The 21,244-nt window shown below is 42.8% G+C and overlaps 1 protein-coding gene across 1 annotated transcript; it reads right to left on the reverse strand.

Moving 5' to 3' along the window:
* Nucleotides 1-2,112: 2,112 nt before the first annotated feature.
* On the reverse strand, nt 2,113-20,934 carry LOC139395715 (zinc finger protein 436-like). Its single transcript, XM_071143057.1, has 6 exons — nt 20,417-20,934; nt 19,859-19,956; nt 16,614-16,791; nt 5,802-6,797; nt 4,715-4,959; nt 2,113-2,277 (listed from the first exon to the last, which is right to left on the reverse strand). Exons 1-6 carry the CDS (start codon nt 20,742-20,744, stop codon nt 2,113-2,115), a joined length of 2,010 nt encoding a protein of 669 aa, XP_070999158.1. The 5' UTR covers nt 20,745-20,934.
* Nucleotides 20,935-21,244: the final 310 nt, after the last annotated feature.

Here is a 21,244-nt window from a genome sequence, read left to right on the forward strand (position 1 = left end):
GGAATGTGGTTCTGAATATAAACGGCAACCACCTCCACCTTTGGTATTTCTGTATTTTCTGTAGATGTTATAACCTTGTATTGCTACCATTGTATCATCAAAGGTTTCATCTCAGTGAGTTTCAGAGACAAGTCGGTTAATAGCACGTCATCTGTTACAAGCAAGTTATTGACTTTATGAGCCTTGTTTCTTTAAGCTACATATGTTAACTGTTTTTAGTATTTTTATACAGTATACAACAGCTGTAGCATCAGCAGAGGCATGTGGGGCAGTTAACGGGACACAAATTAGGTCACTTACATTGTGTTGTCCAACACCCCTGGGATAATGTACATTTGCTGACACATTGTGACAACTAAGCAACACAATGGCAGAGATGAACGGAACTGGGCTTGGGTCATTGATAAGTCATCGTCTCAGTGCAGCCTTAAAATGCTGTGAAAGGATCAGGCTGTTGATTGTGGCCTGTGGAATGTTGTTTTTGCTAGGTGTGCAGGAACAGTTTGAGATATATTGAAAACCTAAACATACAATGTGCTATATAGACAAACATCTGCCACACATATTACTTGTATCTTTTTTTTAAACAAGCAACTTATAAACTGCACAAGCACCAAAAACACTGTTGTTTTTGGCAAGTAGTAATAAATCACTGATATCGATTAGGGGGGAAATCAGGTTGTTCGTTGAAACGAACACAACTAAACAAAACACCTGAAAATGGGAGATATCTTTTGCCTCACTGGTTAGAGGACAACCTGCAGAAGACAGTCAGCTACATTTTGGAGGGATGCGTTTCAATTATATGTCTCCAAAATTAAACTAACAGCTCAAACACGACACGGAATCTGGGAATAATGTGTACATCACTGGTTAGAGGACAATTTGTAGAAAACAGCTAGCTACATTTTGAAGTAATGCATTTTAATAATTCCAGTGGGTCACCAACGAGGTAAGTGTAACGCAACACTTTATTGGTTAAATAATACTCTTTCATTACAGAGCCTGGATTTTTCCCCTGATGAGGCTCATCTCCACATGACACTTAAATCAACAGGACATCATTAAAATACTCCTACTACAATGTTAAAACATTCTACATTGTGACATCATTAAAATACTCCTTCTACAATGTTAAAACATTCTACATTGTGACATCATTAAAATACTCCTTCTACAATGTTAAAACATTCTACATTGTAACATTATTTCATTGATATCATGAAACAACTCCTTCATGTATTTTCTGGTGTTTAATCAGAGATCTTTTATCAGAGTATCTCATGTCACATTGACTACAGCTATGAGGCTTCTCTCCTGTGTGTGTCCGCTGGTGTTTTTTCAGACAGCTAGATGTAACAAAACTCTTCCCACATTGACCACAGCTATAAGGTTTCTCTCCTGTGTGTCCCCTCTGGTGTGTTTTCAGGCTGCTAGATGTTCCAAAACTCTTCCCACATTGATCACAGCTATAAGGCTTCTCTCCTGTGTGTGTTCTCTGGTGTGTTTTCAGGCTGCTAGATGTTCCAAAACTCTTCCCACATTGATCACAGCTATAAGGCTTCTCTCCTGTGTGTATTCTCTGGTGTGATTTTAAATGTTTTGATGAAACAAAACTCTTTCCACAGTCAGAGCAGTGGTAAGGTTTTTCTCCTGTATGGAATCTCTGATGTATTTTAAGATCTGCTAAAAAGATGAATCTCTTCCCACAGTCAGAGCAGCAATGAGGTTTCTCTCCAGTGTGTATTCTCAGGTGTGCTATCAGGTTGCCTGAGTGAGAAAAATTCTTCCCACATTGATTACAGCTATAAGGCTTCTCTCCTGTGTGTGTTCTCTGGTGTGATGTTAAATTTCCTGAGATAACAAAACTCTTTCCACAGTCAGAGCAGTGGTAAGGTCTCTCTCCTGTGTGTGTTCTCTGGTGTATGGTCAGACAGCTAGATGTAACAAAACTTTTCCCACAATGATCACAGCTATAAGGCTTCTCTCCTGTGTGTGTTCTCTGGTGTATGGTCAGGTGGCTAGAGGAAGGAAAACGTTTCCCACACTGATAACAGCTATAAGGCTTCTCTCCTGTTTGTGTTCTCTGGTGTATTTTTAGTGAATCTAATCTTAAATAACTCTTCCCACAGTCAGAGCAGCGGTAAGGTTTCTTCCCTGTGGGTTTTCGCTGGTGTTTCTTGAGGTGTTCTGATGTGAAGAGACTCTTTTCTGCCTCTTCAGCTTCACAAGGTTGTTGAGGCTCCCCAGAGGATCCACAATAGTCACATCCTTCTCCTGTGTGAACAACAAAGTCAGACAGATGATTAAAGGCCCACAACAGCAGAAATCCACTGTATCTTTCAGCTAAAAGGTGATGCCCAGGATGTTGTGCAACAATTTACATCAGTAATGAATGTTTAAATGCTTTTACAAACTTAATTGACTATTGTCTTAAGACAGTCAAGTGATCAAAACTAGCCATAGTTTAGGCCTCCCGGGTGGCGCAGTGGTCTCTGGGTTCGTGCCCAGGCTCTGTCGCAGCTGGCCGTGACCGGGAGGTCCATGGGACGACGCACAATTGGCGTCGTCGGGGTTAGGGAGGGTTTGACCTGTAGGGATATCCATGTTTCTAGCGACTCTTTCGCCACACTCGTATTAACATCTGCTAACCATGTGTATGTGACAAATAAAATTTGATTTATACTTGTTTTTTAAATACTTCAACCAGTAAAAATGCTCTTTGGCTTTGCAACCAGCCTATCAATGAGTGTTAGCATTCAAGCTAATAAAAATTATTTTAAAAATAACTGCAGATTTCCCCTTTAACAACCACACATCAGTTCAACAACTGCAGATTTCCCCTTTAACAACCACACATCAGTTCAACAACTGAGTTTATGTTTTCAGAAAGTACTTACTGGTGTTAATCAGCATCAAGAATAAAGTATTTTGCAAATATCACAACCAAATATACAAGATATTACCTTAGCGACTGTTTCAAGTAATAATCAAAACAAAAACAACAGTTGCCTATGACAACCACAAAAATATATATATATATATTCAGAACTAATAACCACACTGTCAATCAAGTGAACACCGCTCGTCTCATTGGTGAGTAATGGTGGTTGACCTTCGTGGTATAATTGGTGAGTCATGGTGGTTGACCTTCGTGGTATAATTGGTGAGTAATGGTGGTTGACCTTCGTGGTATAATTGGTGAGTAATGGTGGTTGACCTTTGTGGGATAATTGGTGAGTAATGGTGGTTGACCTTCGTGGGATAATTGGTTAGTAATGGTGGTTGACCTTCATGGTATAATTGGTGAGTAATGGTGGTTGACCTTCGTGGGATAATTGGTGAGTAATGGTGGTTGACCTTCATGGGATAATTGGTGAGTAATGGTGGTTGACCTTCGTGGTATAATTGGTGAGTAATGGTGGTTGACCTTCGTGGTATAATTGGTGAGTCATGGTGGTTGACCTTCGTGGTATAATTGGTGAGTCATGGTGGTTGACCTTCGTGGTATAATTGGTGAGTAATGGTGGTTGACCTTCGTGGTATAATTGGTGAGTAATGGTGGTTGACCTTCGTGGGATAATTGGTGAGTAATGGTGGTTGACCTTCGTGGGATAATTGGTGAGTAATGGTGGTTGACCTTCGTGGTATAATTGGTGAGTAATGGTGGTTGACCTTCATGGTATAATTGGTGAGTAATGGTGGTTGACCTTTGTGGTATAATTTGTGAGTAATGGTGGTTGACCTTTGTGGTATAATTGACATGTTGCGTAGCCAATATGTAATGTAGAATGATGAAACAAGTTTGGTTGTCTTCTAGAGTGTCTGGGGGATTTGCACAGGAACCAAACTTGACCCGGGTTAAACAACATTTTGCCGATTTAGATTTCATAAATTGTTTTGTTGCAAGTTGAAAGAGTCTGGAATTAATGCAAAACACTGGATATAAAAACCAATTTTATCAAACAAAAGTACACTACATTTTTTATCTCTGGGACCCTCGGGATGACAAATCAGAGCAGCAACTGTCCAGACTTTGGGACAGTTTTTCCTGTAGAAGTTCAATAACAAAGACGTCACTCTGCCCCCCCCCTCCCCCCCCCCCAAAGAAAGAAGCCACAATCAAATCAACCAACCAACCTGCAGTTGAAACAATAAAGCGTCATTCCGCCACTTCATAAACGTTTATGATGTAACAATGATGTGATGATGTAATTACACATTCCACCACTGTTTAGGTAATAAGATGATGATGGGTGGGGCTGGAGAAATGTAACTACTCTAAAATTCCCATCCACGATATCAACATTCTAGTTTTAACCACGTTTTGAGGCTACACAGTGTTGGTTTACACCACAAACCCTTGACGTGCCTTATCTATATAAACTGGTTACCAACATAATTAGAACAGTAAAAAGTTGTCATACTCCTGGTATACGGTCTGATATACCATGGCTGTCAGCCAATCTGCATTCAGGGCGGGAACCACACAGTTTATAATCTTCAAGAATCAATGGCTAGAAATAAATAATTTTAAAGCAACTGTAGATTTCCCTTTTTAAAACCACACATCAGTTCAACTGCAGAGTTTAAGCCTCTGTTTTTAAGACAGTACTTACTAGTGTTTATCAGGCCCCCGGTTTCCCAAAAGCATTTCACGGCTAACTTCATCTGTAGAACCATGCCTAGACGCCTTAAGATGACTTTGGGAAACGGGGCCCAGATATCCAGTTTCCTCCTCCTTTTTCGATGTAACAGTCATCTCCCCCTCCTCCTCTTCTTTTACTGTAACATCTTTCACTCTGAACGCGTCTTCTTCTTCTTTCACTGAAACGTCTTTCTCTTCTTTCACTGTAACAGCTTCACCCTCTACTTCTCTTTTTACTGTAACACCTTCTTCTTCCTCCTCCTCCTCCTCTCTGACGAGAGCTTCTTTCTCCGTCCAGCAGACCTCCTCTTCTTTAGCAGGAGGAGAGTAGCTTAGTGAACACATGGTCGGAGATGTTAGCTAGCTAGGCTAATGCTAACTTAACCAGCCCGCTAGCTAACTAATAACAACAACACCGCAAATATGACATTAAAGTGGATAACTAACTAGGCGACAGAAGTGTGTTTAAAACACAGTGGCTAATATACACTAAATCGTCTAAAGATCTTTACTGGTTCGTCTATTTTGTCTAGCAAGCTACCGAGGTGTCTGACTAACTGTTGCTGCTGTTGAAAGTTGAATTTGTCTTTCTGCCCATAATTTCATTTAAAGTACTTCAAAAAAAATTATATCATCGATCTTGGCTTCATAATAAAGTTTATTATTTTTGTGTTGAGTTTGGTCACATCATTTCTCAATTTGCAGTAAGTCAGCCAGCCAGGTGTGTAGCCTGACTTATTAGCCACTCCTTTTGCCCCAACTCTTTCAACCATACAGTTTTTAAATTCCTCATCAATCCATGGAGCCTTAACAGTTGTAACAGTAAGTTTCTTTATAGGTACATGTTTATCAATAATTGGAAGAAGCCATTTCACATGGTAAAAGCAGGTCAACACATTATCAGTCAACAATATAAGACAATGGGAGCACTGTGTATGTTCTCTGATGAATGTTAAGTCAATGTGATGTGAAATATCAATATACACGCTAAGAGAAGTAATTTCTCTCTCCTGTGTGGATTCTCTAATGACATTTAAGTGTAATATGTTATGAGTAATATGTTTTCCCACAGTCTGAGCTTTTGTAAGCCTTCTCCTCTGTGTGCAGTCTCATGTGTTCTTTCATGCTTTCTCAATGGGCAAAAGCTTTGCACCCTGTGAGGAGTGGTTAGGCTTCTCCCCTGTGTGTATTCTCTCATGTTTCTTCAGATCACCTGACCGGCTGAAACACTTTCCACACAGGGAGCAGTGGTAAGGCTTCTCCCCTGTGTGAATTTTCTGGTGAGCTTTCAGGTGTCCTTTCAGTTTAAAACTCTTTCCACACTGTGAGCAGTGGTAAGGCTTCTCCCCTGTGTGTGTTCTCTCATGTTGTTTCAGATCCCATAATAAGTTACAACCCTTTCCACATTGGGAACAGTGGTAAAGCTTCTCCCCTGTGTGTAATCTCTCATGTTTTTTCAAATCCCCTGACCAGTTGAAACGCTTTCCACACTGGGAGCAGTGGTAAGGCTTCTCCCCTGTGTGTATTCTCTCGTGTTGTTTCATGGCTCCTAACTGGTTAAAACACTTGCCACACTGGGAGCACTGGTAAGGCTTCTCCCCTGTGTGTATTATCTCATGAACTTTCAGGTTCCTTAACCGGCTAAAACTCTTTCCACACTGGGAGCAGTGGTAAGGTTTCTCCCCTGTGTGTATTCTCTCATGGGCTTTCATGTGTCCTTTCTGGTTAAAACTCTTTCCACACTGCGAGCAGTGGTAAGGCTTCTCCCCTGTGTGTGTTCTCTCATGTTGTTTCAGCTCCCATAGGAGGTTACAACCCTTTCCACATTGGGAACAGTGGTAAGGCTTCTGCCCTGTGTGTAATCTCTCATGTCGTTTCAGAGACCCTAACAGGTTAAAACACTTTCCACACTGGAAGCAGTGGTGAGGCTTCTCCCCTGTGTGTATTCTCTCGTGTTTGTTAAGGGTTCCTTTATGGCCAAAACTTTTTCCACACTGGGAGCAGTGGAAAGGCTTCTCCCCTGTGTGTATTCTCTCATGTTGTTTCAGCTCCCACAAGAGGTTACAACCCTTTCCACAGTGGGAACACAAGTGTCGTCTTGTTGGTTTGGACGTCCCTGGCTCTGGTTCCTCTGAGTCTGGTCTTTCTCCTGCCAAAGAGAGTGTTTTTTAAAATAGAGACCTGAATGAAACCTCCACATGATAAAACAACCTTGCTACGAGGGTAAATCCTAATCAGATCCCTCCATAACCTGAGGCCAGTTTTAACAATCTTGGTGTGATTTAAAAAATATATTGTAGAGTTTCCTGGTAATTACTGATGTTTACAAGACTTATTTATTCATCCTGTTTTATAAGTCAGAACACAAAAAACGAAACAGTTCTAGAACACTCAAGACACAGACGTCGCTGGATTCCAATCGAGCAGGTGGTTCTAAATATATAACTTTCATAGCTGTATGATACAGAATGCGACCTACAGTCGTGGCCAAAAGTTTTGAGAATGACACAAATATTAAATTTATAATACGTTTGCTGCTTCTGTGTCTTTAGATATTTTTGTTAGATGTTACTATGTAATGCTGAAGTATAATTACAAGCATTTCATAAGTGTCACAGGCTTTTATTGACAATGACATGAAGTTGATGCAAGGAGTCAATATTTGCCATGTTGACCCTTCTTTTTCAAGACCTCTGCAATCCACCCTGGCATGCTGTCAATTAACTTCTTGGCCACATCCTGACTGATGGCAGCCCATTCTTGCATAATCAATGCTTGGAGTTTGTCAGAATTTGTGGGTTTTTGTTTGTCCACCCACCTCTTGAGGATTGACCACAAGTTCTCAATGGGATTAAGGTCTGGGGAGATTCCTGGCCATGGACCCAAAATATTGATGTTTTGTTCCCTGAGCCACTTAGTTATCACTTTTGCCTTATGGCAAGGTGCTCCATCATGCTGTAAAAGGCATTGTTCGTCACCGAACTGTTCCTGGATGGTTGGGAGAAGTTGCTCTCGGAGGATGTGTTGGTACCATTCTTTATTCATGGCTGTGTTCTTAGGCAACATTGTGAGTGAGCCCACTCCATTGGCTGAGAAGCAACCTCACACATGAATGGTCTCAGGATGCTTTACTGTTGGCATTACACAGGACTGATGGTAGCGCTCACCTTGTCTTCTCCGGACAAGCTTTTATCAGGACGCCCCAAACAATCAGAAAGGGGATCATCAGAGAAAATGACGTTGCCCCAGTCCTCAGCAGTCCAATCTCTGTACCTTTTGCAGAATATCAGTCTCCCTGATATTTTTTCCTGGAGAGAGGTGGCTTATTTGCTGCCCTTCTTGACACCAGGCCATCCTCCAAAAGTCTTCGCCTCACTGTGCGTGTAGGTAGATGCACTCACACCTGCCTGCTGCCATTCCTGAGCGAGCTCTGTACTGGTGGTGCCCCGATCCCGCAGCTGAATCAACTTTAGGAGACGGTCCCGGCGCTTGCTGGACTTTCTTGGGCACCCTGAAGCCTTCTTCACAACAATTTAACCGCTCTCCTTGAAGTCCTTGATGAGCCGATAAATGGTTGATTTAGGTGCAATCGTACTGGCAGCAATATCCTTGCCTGTGAAGCCCTTTTTGTGCAAAGAAACGATGATGGCACGTGTTTCCTTGCAGGTAACCATGGGTGACAGAGGAAGAACAATGATTCCAAAGCCCCACCCTCCTTTTGAAGTTTCCAGTTGGGGGGGGGGGGGGGGGGTTCAGTTAATTTGCATGGCAAAGAGGGACTTGGCAATTAATTACAATTCATCTGAACACTCTTCATAACATTCTGGAGTATATGCAAATTGCCATCATACAAACTTGAGGCAGCAGACTTTTCGTGAAAATGTATATTTGTGTCTCAACTTTTGCCCAGGAGTGAACACACATCCTTTCAAGACACAGACTGGATTCCAATTGAACAGGTGGTTCTAAATATATAACATTCATAGCTGTATGATACAGAATGTGACCTACACACTTCCTTAAACATCAAATAACTAAAGAAGTAATTTTGTGTGGAAGTCCAAAACTTGTTTTTACGTCGAAGATACAAAGCACATCAGTAACATCTCCCCGTTGTTGAAAGGGTTCGACACATTGCTCGACCAATTTCTTATTTAGACATTCACAGATTTTCAACATTTTGATTATCGCTGATGTCATATTTTGGGTAAATGTTCCTAAAACTGATAGTAACAACAAAAAACAAAAAATATAAACGCAACATGTAAAGTGTTGGATGTTTCATGAGCATCACTGTTAGTCAACATTTATTATTTGCCAAGATAATCCATCCACCTGACAGGTGTGGCATATCAAGAAGCTGATTGAACAGCTTGGTTATTACACAGGTCCACCTTGTGCTGTGGATAATAAAAGGCCACTCTAAAATGTGCAGTTTTGTCACACAACACAATGCCGCAGATTGTCTCGAGTTTTGAGGGAGCGAGCAATTGGCAATGCTGACTGCAGGAATATCCACTGGAGCTGTTACCAGATATTTGAATGTTAAATTCTCTTCCAGAAGCCTCCTCCAACGTCATTTTAGAGAATTTGGCAGTACATCCAACTGCCTCACAACCACAGACCATCCTAGGATATATGGTATATTCTAGAATTCATCCATGATGTCATAATGACATATAACGATGCCAGCCCAGGACCTCCACATCGTCTGAGACCAGCCACCAGAGTTGTATTCCTCTATGTAATGAAGCCCTTTTGTGGGGAAAAACTAATTCTGATTGTCTGGGCCTGGCCACGCAATGGGTGGGCGTATGCCCTCGAGGGCCCACCAATGGCTGCGCCCCTGCCCAGTCATGTAAAGTCCATAGATTAGGGCCTAATTTATTTATTTACTTACAATGACTGACTTATATGAACTGTAAATCGTTGAAATTGTTGTATATATTTTGGTTCAGTATACACACACACACACACACACACACACACACACACACACACACAGACAGTGCATTTGTTAAGTATTCAGACCCCTTCACCTTTTCCAAATGTTGTTACATATCAGCATTATTCTAAAATTGATGAAATAGTTTCCCCCCTCGTCAATCTAAACTCAACAAAAAAAGAAACGTCCTCTCACTGTCAACTGCGTTTATTTTCAGCAAACTTAACATGTGTAAATGTTTGTTGGAACATAACAAGATTCAACAAAGTTCCACAGACATGTGACTAACTGAAATGGACTAATGTGTCCCTGAACAACTGGGGGGGGGGGTGGAGGATCAAAATCAAAAGTAACAGTGGCCACCAGCTGCATTAAGTACTGCAGTGCATCTCCTCATGGACTGCACCGGATATGACATTACTTGCTGTGAGATGTTACCCCACTCTGCAAGTTCCCGGACATTTCTGGGGGGGAAATGGCCCTAGCCCTCACCCTCCGATCCAAAAGGTCCCAGACGTGCTCAATGGGATTGAGATCCGTGCTCTTCGCTGGCCATGGCAGAACACTGACATTCCGGTCTTGCAGGAAATCACACACAGAACGAGCAGTATGGCTGGTGGCATCGTCATGCTGGAGGGTCATGTCAGGATGAGCCTGCAGGAAGGGTACCACATGAGGGAGGAGGATGTCTTCCCTGTAACACACAGCGTTGAGATTGCCTGCAATGACAACAAGCGCAGTCTGATGATGCTGTGACACACCGCCACAGACCATGACAGACCCTCCACCTCCAAATCGATCCCGCTCCAGAGTACAGGCCTCTGTGTAATGCTCATTCCTTCGACGATAAACGCAAATCCGACCATCACCCCTGGAGACAAAACCGCGACTTGTCAGTGAAGAGCACTTTTTGCCAGTCCTGTCTGGTCCAGTGATGGTGGGTTTGTGCCCAGAGGCGACGTTGTTGTCAGTGATGTTTGTTGAGGACCTACCTTTAAACAGCCCTACAAGCCCTCAATCCAGCCTCTCTCAGCCTATTGCGGACAGTCTGAGCACTGATGGAGGGATTGTGCGTTCCTGGTGTAACTCGGGCAGTTGTTGTTACCATCCTGTTCCTGTCCCGCAGGTGTGATGTTCGGATGTACCGATCCTGTAGAGGTGTTGTTACACGTGGTCTGCCACTGCGAGGACGATAAGCTGTCCGTCCTGTCTCTCTGTAGCGCTGTCTTAGGCATCTCACAGTACGGACATTGCAATTTATTGCCCTGGCCACATCTGCAGTCCTCATGCCTCCTTGCAGCATGCCTAAGGCACTTTCACGCAGATGAGCAGGGACCCTGGGACGTCTTTCTTTTGGTGTTTTTCCAGAATCAGTAGAAAGGCCTTAATTGCCGTCTGTAAGCTGTGGGTCTTAAAACCTGTTGAATCTAGAGGGCACTATTTTCCTTTTTTGAAAAATAACGTTCCCAAAGTAAACAGGCTATTTTGTCAGGACAAGATGCTAAAATATGCATATAATTGACAGCTTAGGATAGAAAACACTCTAAAGTTTACAAAACTGTAAAAAAATATTGTCTGTGAGTATAACAGAACTGATATTGCAGGCGAAAGCCTGAGAGAAATCCAATCAGGAAGGGACTCTTATTTAGAAAGCTCTGCGTTCCTATGCGTCCCTATTGAGCAGTGAATGAGATATCAACCAGATTTCTTTTTCTATGGCTTCCCTAATGTGTCTAGTGTCACAATACATAGTTTCGGGCTTTTATTTTGAAAAATGAGCCTGAAAGTCAACATTGCGTCAGTGGTCAGCTGGAGGCTCTCAGAGTGTTTTGTGCGTAAAAGACAAATGCGGCCATTGTTTCTCTCTTTCCTACTAAGAAGCCACCTGTCCCGGTTGATATATTATCGAATAGATATTTGAAAAACACCTTGAGGATTGATTATAAACAACGTTTGCCATGTTTCTGTCCATATTATGGAGCTAATTTGGAATATTTTTCGGCGTTGTCGTGACCGCAATTTCCGGTCGTTTTCTCAGCCAAACGTGAAGAACTAACGGAGCTATTTTTGGCTACAAAAATAATTTTTCTGGAAAAAAGGAACATTTGCTGTCTAACTGGGAGTCTCGTGAGTGAAAACATCCGAAGCTCATCAAAGGTAAACGATTTAATTTGATTGCTTTTCTGATTTTTGTGACCAAGCTTCCTGCTGCTAGCTGGACATAATACTATGCTAGGCTATCGATAAACTTACACAAATGCTTGTCTTGCTTTGGCTGTAAAGCATATTTTCAAAATCTGAGATGACAGGGTGATTAACAAAAGGCTAAACTGTGTTTCAATATATTTCACTTGTGATTTCATGAATATGAATATTTTCTAGTAAGATTTATTTTATTTATAGGTTTTTTGTCCGTTGCGTTATGCTACTTAGTGTCAGTTGATGACAATTCTCCCGGGTTCGGGATGGGTAGATCCAAGAGGTTCGACCGTTCCACAGGTGCGTGTTCATGCATGGGAAACCGTTTTTAAACCCTTTGCAATGAAGATCTGCGATGTTATTTTGATTTTTTTTTACGAATAATCTTTGAAAGACAGGGTTCTGAAAAAGATCCGTACATTTTTTTTGCTGAGTTTATTTTGTATATGTTTTCTGTTGAAAAGTGTTTTTTATTCTCAGACATAAACAAACAACTCCAGGTGAAAGACAAAGGCCACAGCTGTAATAAAATAACAAATTAACTGGCAAAGCAGCAGAGTGAGGCCCGCATCCAGCAACGTCACGAGTCACGTTTTGCAGCTGTTTCAGTACAGCACTACAGGGAGAGAGAGGGGGAGAGCAGCTGTTTCAGTACAGCACTACAGGGAGAGAGAGGGAGAGCAGCTGTTTCAGTACAACACTACAGGGAGAGAGAGGGGGAGAGCAGCTGTTTCAGTACAGCGCTACAGGGAGAGAGAGGGAGAGCAGCTGTTTTAGTACAGCACCACAGGGAGAGAGAGGGAGAGAGCAGCTGTTTCAGTACAGCACTACAGGGAGAGAGAGGGAGAGCAGCTGTTTCAGTACAGCACTACAGGGAGAGAGAGGGAGAGCAGCTGTTTCAGTACAGCACTACAGGGAGAGAGAGGGAGAGCAGCTGTTTCAGTACAGCACTACAGGGAGAGAGAGGGGGAGAGCAGCAGTTTCAGTACAACACTACAGGGAGAGAGAGGGAGAGCAGCTGTTTCAGTACAGCACTACAGGGAGAGAGAGGGAGAGCAGCTGTTTCAGTACAGCACTACAGGGAGAGTTAGGGAGAGCAGCTGTTTCAGTACAGCACTACAGGGAGAGAGAGGGAGAGCAGCTGTTTCAGTACAGCACTACAGGGAGAGAGAGGGAGAGCAGCTGTTTCAGTACAGCACTACAGGGGCACTACAGGGAGAGAGAGGGAGAGCAGCTGTTTCAGTACAGCACTACAGGGAGAGAGAGGGGGAAAGGGAAAAAATCCACTGGACTAGTTTCAATGTATGGAATCACTTAGGAGTTCCTGGATGTTGGGTAAACTTCTCCTTTAAAGCATCAGACTCCATAGTAATTAAGACTCCATAATGTTTCATCATTAGATGCTACAGTCCTCCTTTAAGACTCCATAATGTTTCATCATTAGATGCTACAGTCCTCCTTTAAGACTCCATAATGTTTCATCATCAGATGCTACAGTCCTCCTTTAAGACTCCATAATGTTTCATCATTAGGTGTTACAGTCCTCCTTTAAGACCCCATAATGTTTCATCATTAGATGCTAGTCCTCCTTTAAGACCCCATAATGTTTCATCATTAGATGCTACAGTCCTCCTTTAAGACTCCATAATGTTTCATCATTAGGTGTTACAGTCCTCCTTTAAGACCCCATAATGTTTCATCATTAGATGCTACAGTCCTCCTTTAAGACTCCATGTTTAGAATGTGTCTGGAAGCGCTACTCTATTCTACTCTCATCCTTTCAGTTTTAATAATATTTAATAATAATAATAATAATAATGTTATAATAGGTAATAACTAACTTTAATAACTAGGGTTAATAGCTGCCTGGCGCACCAACAAAATATTTATTTTTCCCCCCTCTAACAATACCGCTACAGAATTAGCATAGTAGGCCATGTAACTTAAGGTAATCTGAAATATTTAGGACTAACTTATTCCTTGCCACCCATTCTGAAACTAACTGCAGCTCTATGTTAAACGTTGCAGTCATTTCAGTCGCTGACGTGTACAGTGTTGAGTCATCCGCATACATAGACACACTGGCTTTACTTAAATGTCATTGGCATGTTGTTGGTAAAGATTGAAAAAAGTGAGTGCCAAACAGCTGCCCTGGGGAATTCCTGATTCTACCTTGATTTTGTTGTACAGGCTTCCATTAAAGAACACTCTTTGTGTTCCGTTAGACAGGTAGCTCTGGGGCGGCAGGTAGCCTAGTGGTTAGAGCGGTAGGCCAGTAACCGAAAGATTGCTGGATTGAATCCCCGAGTTCACAAGGTAAAACTCTGTCGTTCTGCCCCTGAACAAGGCAGTCCTAGGCCGTCATTGAAAAAAATAATTTGTTCTTAACTGACTAGCCTACTTAAATAAAGGTTACATTTAAAAAAAAAAACTATTTATCCACAATATAGCAGGGGGTGTAAAGCCGTACGTTTTTGTCAACAGCAGACTACGATCAATAATGTCAAAAGCAGCACTGAGTCTAACAAAACAGCCCCAACAATATTTTTATCATCAATTTCTCTCAGCCAATCAGTCCTTTGTAAGTGCTGTGCTTATTGAATGTCCTTCCCTATAAGCTGAAAGTATCAATTTGTTTACTGTAAAATAGCATTGTATCTGGACAAACTATTGTTTTTTTTAAATTGTAAGGGTTGGTAACAGGCTGATTGGTCAGCATGTTAGGGTTGGTAACAGGCTGATTGGTCAGCATGTTAGGGTTGGTAACAGGCTGATTGGTCGGCATGTTAGGGTTGGTAACAGGCTGATTGGTCAGCATGTTAGGGTTGGTAACAGGCTGATTGGTCAGCATGTTAGGGTTGGTAACAGGCTGATTGGTCAGCATGTTAGGGTTGGTAACAGGCTGATTGGTCGGCATGTTAGGGTTGGTAACAGGCTGATTGGTCGGCATGTTAGGGTTGGTAACAGGCTGATTGGTCGGCATGTTAGGGTTGGTAACAGGCTGATTGGTCGGCATGTTAGGGTTGGTAACAGGCTGAGTGGTCGGCATGTTAGGGTTGGTAACAGGCTGATTGGTCGGCATGTTAGGGTTGGTAACAGGCTGATTGGTCGGCATGTTAGGGTTGGTAACAGGCTGATTGGTCGGCATGTTAGGGTTGGTAACAGGCTGATTGGTCGGCATGTTAGGGTTGGTAACAGGCTGATTGGTCGGCATGTTAGGGTTGGTAACAGGCTGATTGGTCGGCTATTTAAGCCAGTAAAGGGAGCTTTACTATTCTTGGGTAGTGGAATGACTTTAGCTTCCCTCCAGGCCTGAGGGCACACACTTTCTAGTAGGCTTAAATTAAAGATAAGGCAAATAGGAAGAAGATGATGCGAATAGAACTGGCAATATCGGCCGCTATTATCCTCAATTTTCCATCCACGTTGTCAGACACCAGTGACTTGTCATTGTGGATTTTTTTGCCCAAAATATCATTGAAGATGCTCCAAAGATTTTTACTATCATTCTTCATGTCATTTATCTTTGTTTCATTGTGTACTTTCTTTTTATTCAGTTTAGTCACATGATTTCTCAATTTGCAATAGGTTTGCCAATCAGTTATACAGCCAGACCTATATGCCATCTCTTTTGCCTCCCTCTTCATCATACCATTTTTTTAATTCCTCATCAATCCACGTGGATTTAACAGTTTTTACAGTCATTTTCTTAATAGGTACATGCTTATTAGTAACTGGGATAAGCAGTTTCAAATGTGTCAAGGGCAGTGTCTGGTTGCTCATCATTACACACCACGGACCAACAAATATTATTTACATCAATAACATAGGAATCACTACAAAAAATGTATGACCTCTTATACACAATATTAGTCCCAGCCTTTGGAACGGTGGTTTTCCTAGACATGGCTACTATATTGTGATCACTACATCTGATGGATCTGGATACTGCTTTAAAACCCATTTCTGCAGCATTAGTAAAGATATGATCAAACCATGTTGATGATTTCATTCCTCTACTGTTTGTCACTACCCTGGTAGGTTGATTGATAACACAGGTTGCAGGCACTGGTTACAGTTCGAAGCTTTCTCTTGAGTGGGCAGCCTGATCACAGCTTTCCTCCAGTATTAGTTAATTAATTAACAGTGTCTAGAGTTTAGTTTGCCTGTCCTACAGTCTTGTAAAGATAGGGGGGTTGACTGGGACAGGCAATGTAACATCCATAATGTTTTAAGGAAAAGCTTTTGTAAAACAAGCACCTTTTTTATTTTTTATTTTTTTACCTTTATTTAACTAGGCAAGTCAGTTAAGAACAAATTCTTATTTTCAATGACGGCCTGGGAACAGTGGGTTAACTGCCTTGTTCAGGGGCAGAACGACAGATTTGTACCTTGTCAGCTCGGGGGTTTGAACTTGCAACCTTCCAGTTACTAGTCCAACGCTCTAACCACTAGGCTAACTGCTACCCTGCCGCCCTTACATCAGATCATCTTGAAACTTTCTCTCTAAATCTAACTTTCATCAAGGTTTTATATGGTCTATCGGTTTCTCTCTTTTCATTGGCAGAATCCTTTTTCAGTGTTATGATATTCATAACATCCATATCCACCAGTCTATCTTCCTGTCAACTAACAGAACTCTGCTGGTTGTCCTGGTAACAGATACCAGTCCACCTTCCTGTCAACTAACAGAACTCTGCTGGTTGTCCTGGTAACAGATACCAGTCCACCTTCCTGTCAACTAACAGAACTCTGCTGGTTGTCCTGGTAACAGATACCATTGGGCAGATCTATTGTATTTGTTCAAACTAAACTACTTACTTTGATGAGTCAAATCTGATCCTTTCTTCTCTTCTCCTCCTCTCACAGTTCCACTCAGCCCCGTTGTTTTCCTGCAGTCCACCAGCAGCACAGACAACCTCTTCATACCCAGCAGTAAGGTGCTACCGGGAGAGGCATGCCACGGGGACTCCGGGAGGGAGGGAGGGCTAGCGTTGTCCTGGTAACCATAAAGAGGGGACACAGACACATATCATTATGGATGCTGATGTCACTGTTGTCATAAAGTGACTTACAGAAATCCAGCCCGATAGAGCAAGCTGTATGCTAGACCAGACTTGGTCTGGTCTATCGACGTCACCGCACGAAGAGGCAAAAACAGACTTACCCCCCCCAAGGCTAACTTTCTAGCCCCTGCTATCTGCTTGCTTGCTAACCCGGTCTGCTAACTGCTAAACTGCCGGGCCCTGGTCTGCTAACTGCTAGCTTGCCTGCCCGGTCTGCTAACTGCTAGCCCTTGCTAAATGCTTGCTTGCTAAGCAGGTCTGCTAACTGCTAGCTTGCCAGCCCGGTCTGCTAACTGCTAGCCCTTGCTAACTGCTTGCTTGCTAAGCAGGTCTGCTAACTGCTAGCTTGCCTGCCCGGTCTGCTAACTGCTAGCCCTTGCTAACTGCTTGCTTGCTAACCAGGTCTGCTAACTGCTAGCTTGCATGCCCAGCCTGCTAACTGCTAGCTTGCCCTGGTCTACTAGCTGCTAGCTTGTTTAGCTCCGGCCTACTAACTGTTAGCTTGTTAGCCTGCTAACTGTCTGAATCGCCGTGTCCCCAGCCAGCCCAACCACTCACTGGACCCATATGTTCACTTGGCTACGCATGCCTCTCTCTAAAATCAATATGCCTCGTCCATTACTGTCCTGGTTAGTGATTACTGTCTTATTTCACTGTAGAGCCTCTAGCCCTGCTCAATATGCCTTAACCAACCATGTTGTTCCACCTCCTACATATGAGATCACATCACCTGGTTTAAACATCTCTAGAGACTATATCTCTCTCTTCATTACTCAATGCCTAGGTTTACCTCCAATGTACTCACATCCTACCTTACCTTTGTCTGTACACTATGCCTTGAATCTATACTATTGTGCCCAGAAACCTGCTCCTTTTACTCTCTGTTCTGAACGTGCTAGGCGGCCAGTTCGTATAGTCTTCAGCCGTACCCATATCCTACTTCTCCTCTGTTCCTCTGGTGAAGTGGAGGTTAATCCAGGTCCTGCAGTGCCTAGCTCCACTCCCACCCCCCCAGGTGCTCTCATTTGTTGACTTCTGTAAACGTAAAAGCCTTGGTTTCATGCATGTTAACATTAGAAGCCGACTCCCTAAGTTTGTTTTACTCACTGCTTTAGCACACTCTGCCAACCCAGATGTCTTAGCCGTGTCTGAATCCTGGCTTAGGAAAACCACCAAAAACCCTGAAATCTCCATCGCTAACTATAACATTTTCCGCCAAGATAGAACTGCCAAAGGGGGCGGTGTTGCAATCTAATGCAAAGATAGAAAGTAATACAGAACTCTGCAGGCTAAGTCCTCCTACCTCCCTCTGCCCCCAGCTGTGCCCTCGATACTACACTGCTCAAAAAAATAAAGGGAACACTTAAACAACACAATGTAACTCCAAGTCAATCACACTTCTGTGAAATCAAACTGTCCACTTAGGAAGCAACACTGATTGACAATACATTTCACATGCTGCTGTGCAAATGGACTAGACAACAGGTGGAAATTATATGCAATTAGCAAGACACCCCCAATAAAGGAGTGGTTCTGCAGGTGGTGACTAGACCTGAATCCAATTGAGCACATCTAGGACATCATGTCTCACTCCACGTTGCACCACAGACTGCCCAGGAGTTGGCGGATGCTTTAGTCCAGGTCTGGGAGGAGATCCCTCAGGAGACCATGCGCCACCTCACCAGGAGCATGCCCAGGCGTTGTAGGGAGGTCATACAGGCACGTGGAGGCCACACACACTACTGAGCCTCATTCCTGGAATGACATTGACCTCATCCCGTCAGTAGATAATGCCTGGCTATTCTTTAAAAGTGCCTTCCTCACCATCTTAGCATGCCCCTCTCAAAAAATGTTGAACTAGGAATATAGTCCTTGGTTCACACCAGACCTGTCTGCCCTTGACCAGCACAAAAACATCCTGTGGCGTTCTGCATTAGCATCGAATGCCCCCATCGATGCTCAACAAACTGGATGCAGTCTATCACAGTGCCATCCGTTTTGTCACCAAAGCCCCATACACTACCCACCATTGCGACCTGTACACTCGTTGGCTGGCCCTCGCTTCATACTCGTCGCCAAATCCACTGGCTACAGGTTATCTACAAGTCTCTGCTAGGTAAAGCCCAGTCTTATCTCAGCTCACTGGTCACCAGAGCAGCACCCACTCGTAGCACGCGCTCCAGCAGGTATATCTCACTGGTCGCCCCCAAAGCCAATTCCTCCTTTGGTCGTCTTTCCTTCCAGTTCTCTGCTGCCCTTGACCGGACCGAATTGCAAACATTTCTGAAGCTGGAGACTCCCTCACTAGCGTTAAGCACCAGCTGTCAGAGCAGCTCACAGATCACTGAACCTGTACTTAGCCTATCTGTAAACAGCCCATCTATCTACCTACCTCATCCCCATACTGTATGTATTTATTTATCTAGCTCCTTTGCACCCCAGTATCTCTACCTGCACATACATCTTCTGCACGTCTACCATTCCAGTGTTTAATTGCTATATTGTAATTATCCATGGCCTATTTATTTCCTTATCTTACCTCATTTGCACTCACTGTATATAGACTTTTTGTTTTCTTTTGTTCTACTGTATTATTGACTGTATGTTTTGTTTATTCCATGTGTAACTCTGTGTTGTTGTATGTGTCACATTGCTGTGCTTTATCTTGGCCAGGTCGCAAATGAGAACTTGTTCTCAACTGGCCTACCTGGTTAAATAAAGGTGTTCTCAACTGGCCTACCTGGTTAAATAAAGGTGTTCTCAACTGGCCTACCTGGTTAAATAAAGGTGACATAAAAATAAATACATTTTAAAAAGCTGTACCAAATGGCTAGCGTTGTCCTGGTAACCATAAAGAGGGGACACAGACACATATCATTATGGATGCTGATGTCACTGTTGACATAAAGTGCTTTACAGAAACCCAGCCCAGAGCACAATAGAGCAAGCTGTATGCTAGACCAGACCAAAGCTGTATGCTAGACCAGACCAAAGCTGTACCATCTGGTGTTCTGATCTGGAGAGACTCTTCTCTTCCTCGTCAGCATCAGGATGTTGTTGAGGCTCCCCAGAGGATCCACCATAGTCATGTCTCTCTCCTGTGTGAACGAGAACATCAAAAAGATTGTAAACTTATGACCATCTACTGCAATCACAGAGTCTTACAAGAGGCATGAATATGTATAAAAAAAGTGCCTATAATGGCCACTTTCCTCATGATTTCCTAAAATATTGTTTGTGTTGCAAATGTAAAAAGGGTCTTTCCACGAAAAGGGTGCCTTTCGCGTTTGACAATTTAAGTAGAAATTATGCACCAATGTTGAATTCTGAAAAGCCTGTTAGATGAAGTGCACTTTAAACGTGGACTACACAAATATTTCACTAAATCTAATAGAAAAGTCACAAAAATATATGTACCAATGACGGATAGCACCGTTAACAATGTATTGAGTACTGAACAACATATTCAAGTGTAGAACTTCAGTAGAATGCCCCTTTCAAACCCCACATTAGTTCAACAAATGCATATTTTGGGCCCGTTTTTAAGTCAGTGCTCACTGGTCTTACTCGAATCTTCAGCCTCATCCTTTTTCACTCCCAAAACGTCTTCCTCCTCCACTTTAATTGAGATAGCCTCCTCTTCCTCTTTTACTCCAAACGGTTCTTCCTCTTCTTTCAAAATTACGGCATCTTCCTCCTTTTTGATTCTGAAAGCTTCTACCACCTCCTCCTCTTCCACAACCTCTGTCCCATATTCCTCTTTCACTGTAATATCATCCTCTTCTTCTTTCAACGTGATAGACTCCTCTTCCTCCCTTTTCATCCTGAAATCTTCTTCCTCTCCTTTCACCAGAGCTTCTTTCTCCGTCGAGATTAGTGAGCTCATGTTCCGGGCGATTAGCCTAGTGCAATATAAATGTACCACATTAGCTAATTTAACAAGCAATCTACGTTTCAAAGAACGAGTAGATATGTACACAGAATTGTGTTTAAAACACAAAGAGTAATATACACAAGATTTGTCTTAAACGCTTCAATGTTTCGGTTTAATGTTCGCTAGCAAACCACCGCGTTGGTGGAAAAAGAAGCCTTTTTGTCGTTGTTGAAAGAAGCCTCCCGCCCGTCCACTAGATTGTACGTCACGCAAGAAGCATCACCTGAAATACTCATATCGCCATCTGCTGACTGGAGTGGGTAACGCAGACTGGAGAAAAATCTCAATTATAATGTTAATTCTGGCAAGCAATGTCATAAGAAGTCATTTTAAAACAATCAGATGTTATGTTTTCTCTTCCTTCTACAGCCAATACTTTAATCCAGGGCTGGCCTGCCCATCAGGCAGGATTAGGTGACAGATTGACGAGGGCGGCATATTCCTAACTAAAT

Source organism: Oncorhynchus clarkii, unplaced genomic scaffold (genome assembly GCF_045791955.1).
Source record: "Oncorhynchus clarkii lewisi isolate Uvic-CL-2024 unplaced genomic scaffold, UVic_Ocla_1.0 unplaced_contig_456_pilon_pilon, whole genome shotgun sequence".
NCBI classification, from domain to species: domain Eukaryota; kingdom Metazoa; phylum Chordata; class Actinopteri; order Salmoniformes; family Salmonidae; genus Oncorhynchus; species Oncorhynchus clarkii.

Bases quoted from the DNA above. Each gene is read 5' to 3' on its own strand.
- LOC139395715 (XM_071143057.1), bottom strand. From the start codon at position 20,744: ATGAGCTCACTAATCTCGACGGAGAAAGAAGCTCTGGTGAAAGGAGAG. The intron at 19,957-20,416 runs GTGAGCACTGAC...TCGTTCACACAG, and splicing joins TGAAGATTCGAGTAAGACCA to GAGAGAGACATGACTATGGT. The intron at 4,960-5,801 runs GTGCAAAGCTTT...CTCCTGCTAAAG, and splicing joins GCCTAACCACTCCTCACAGG to AAGAGGAGGTCTGCTGGACG.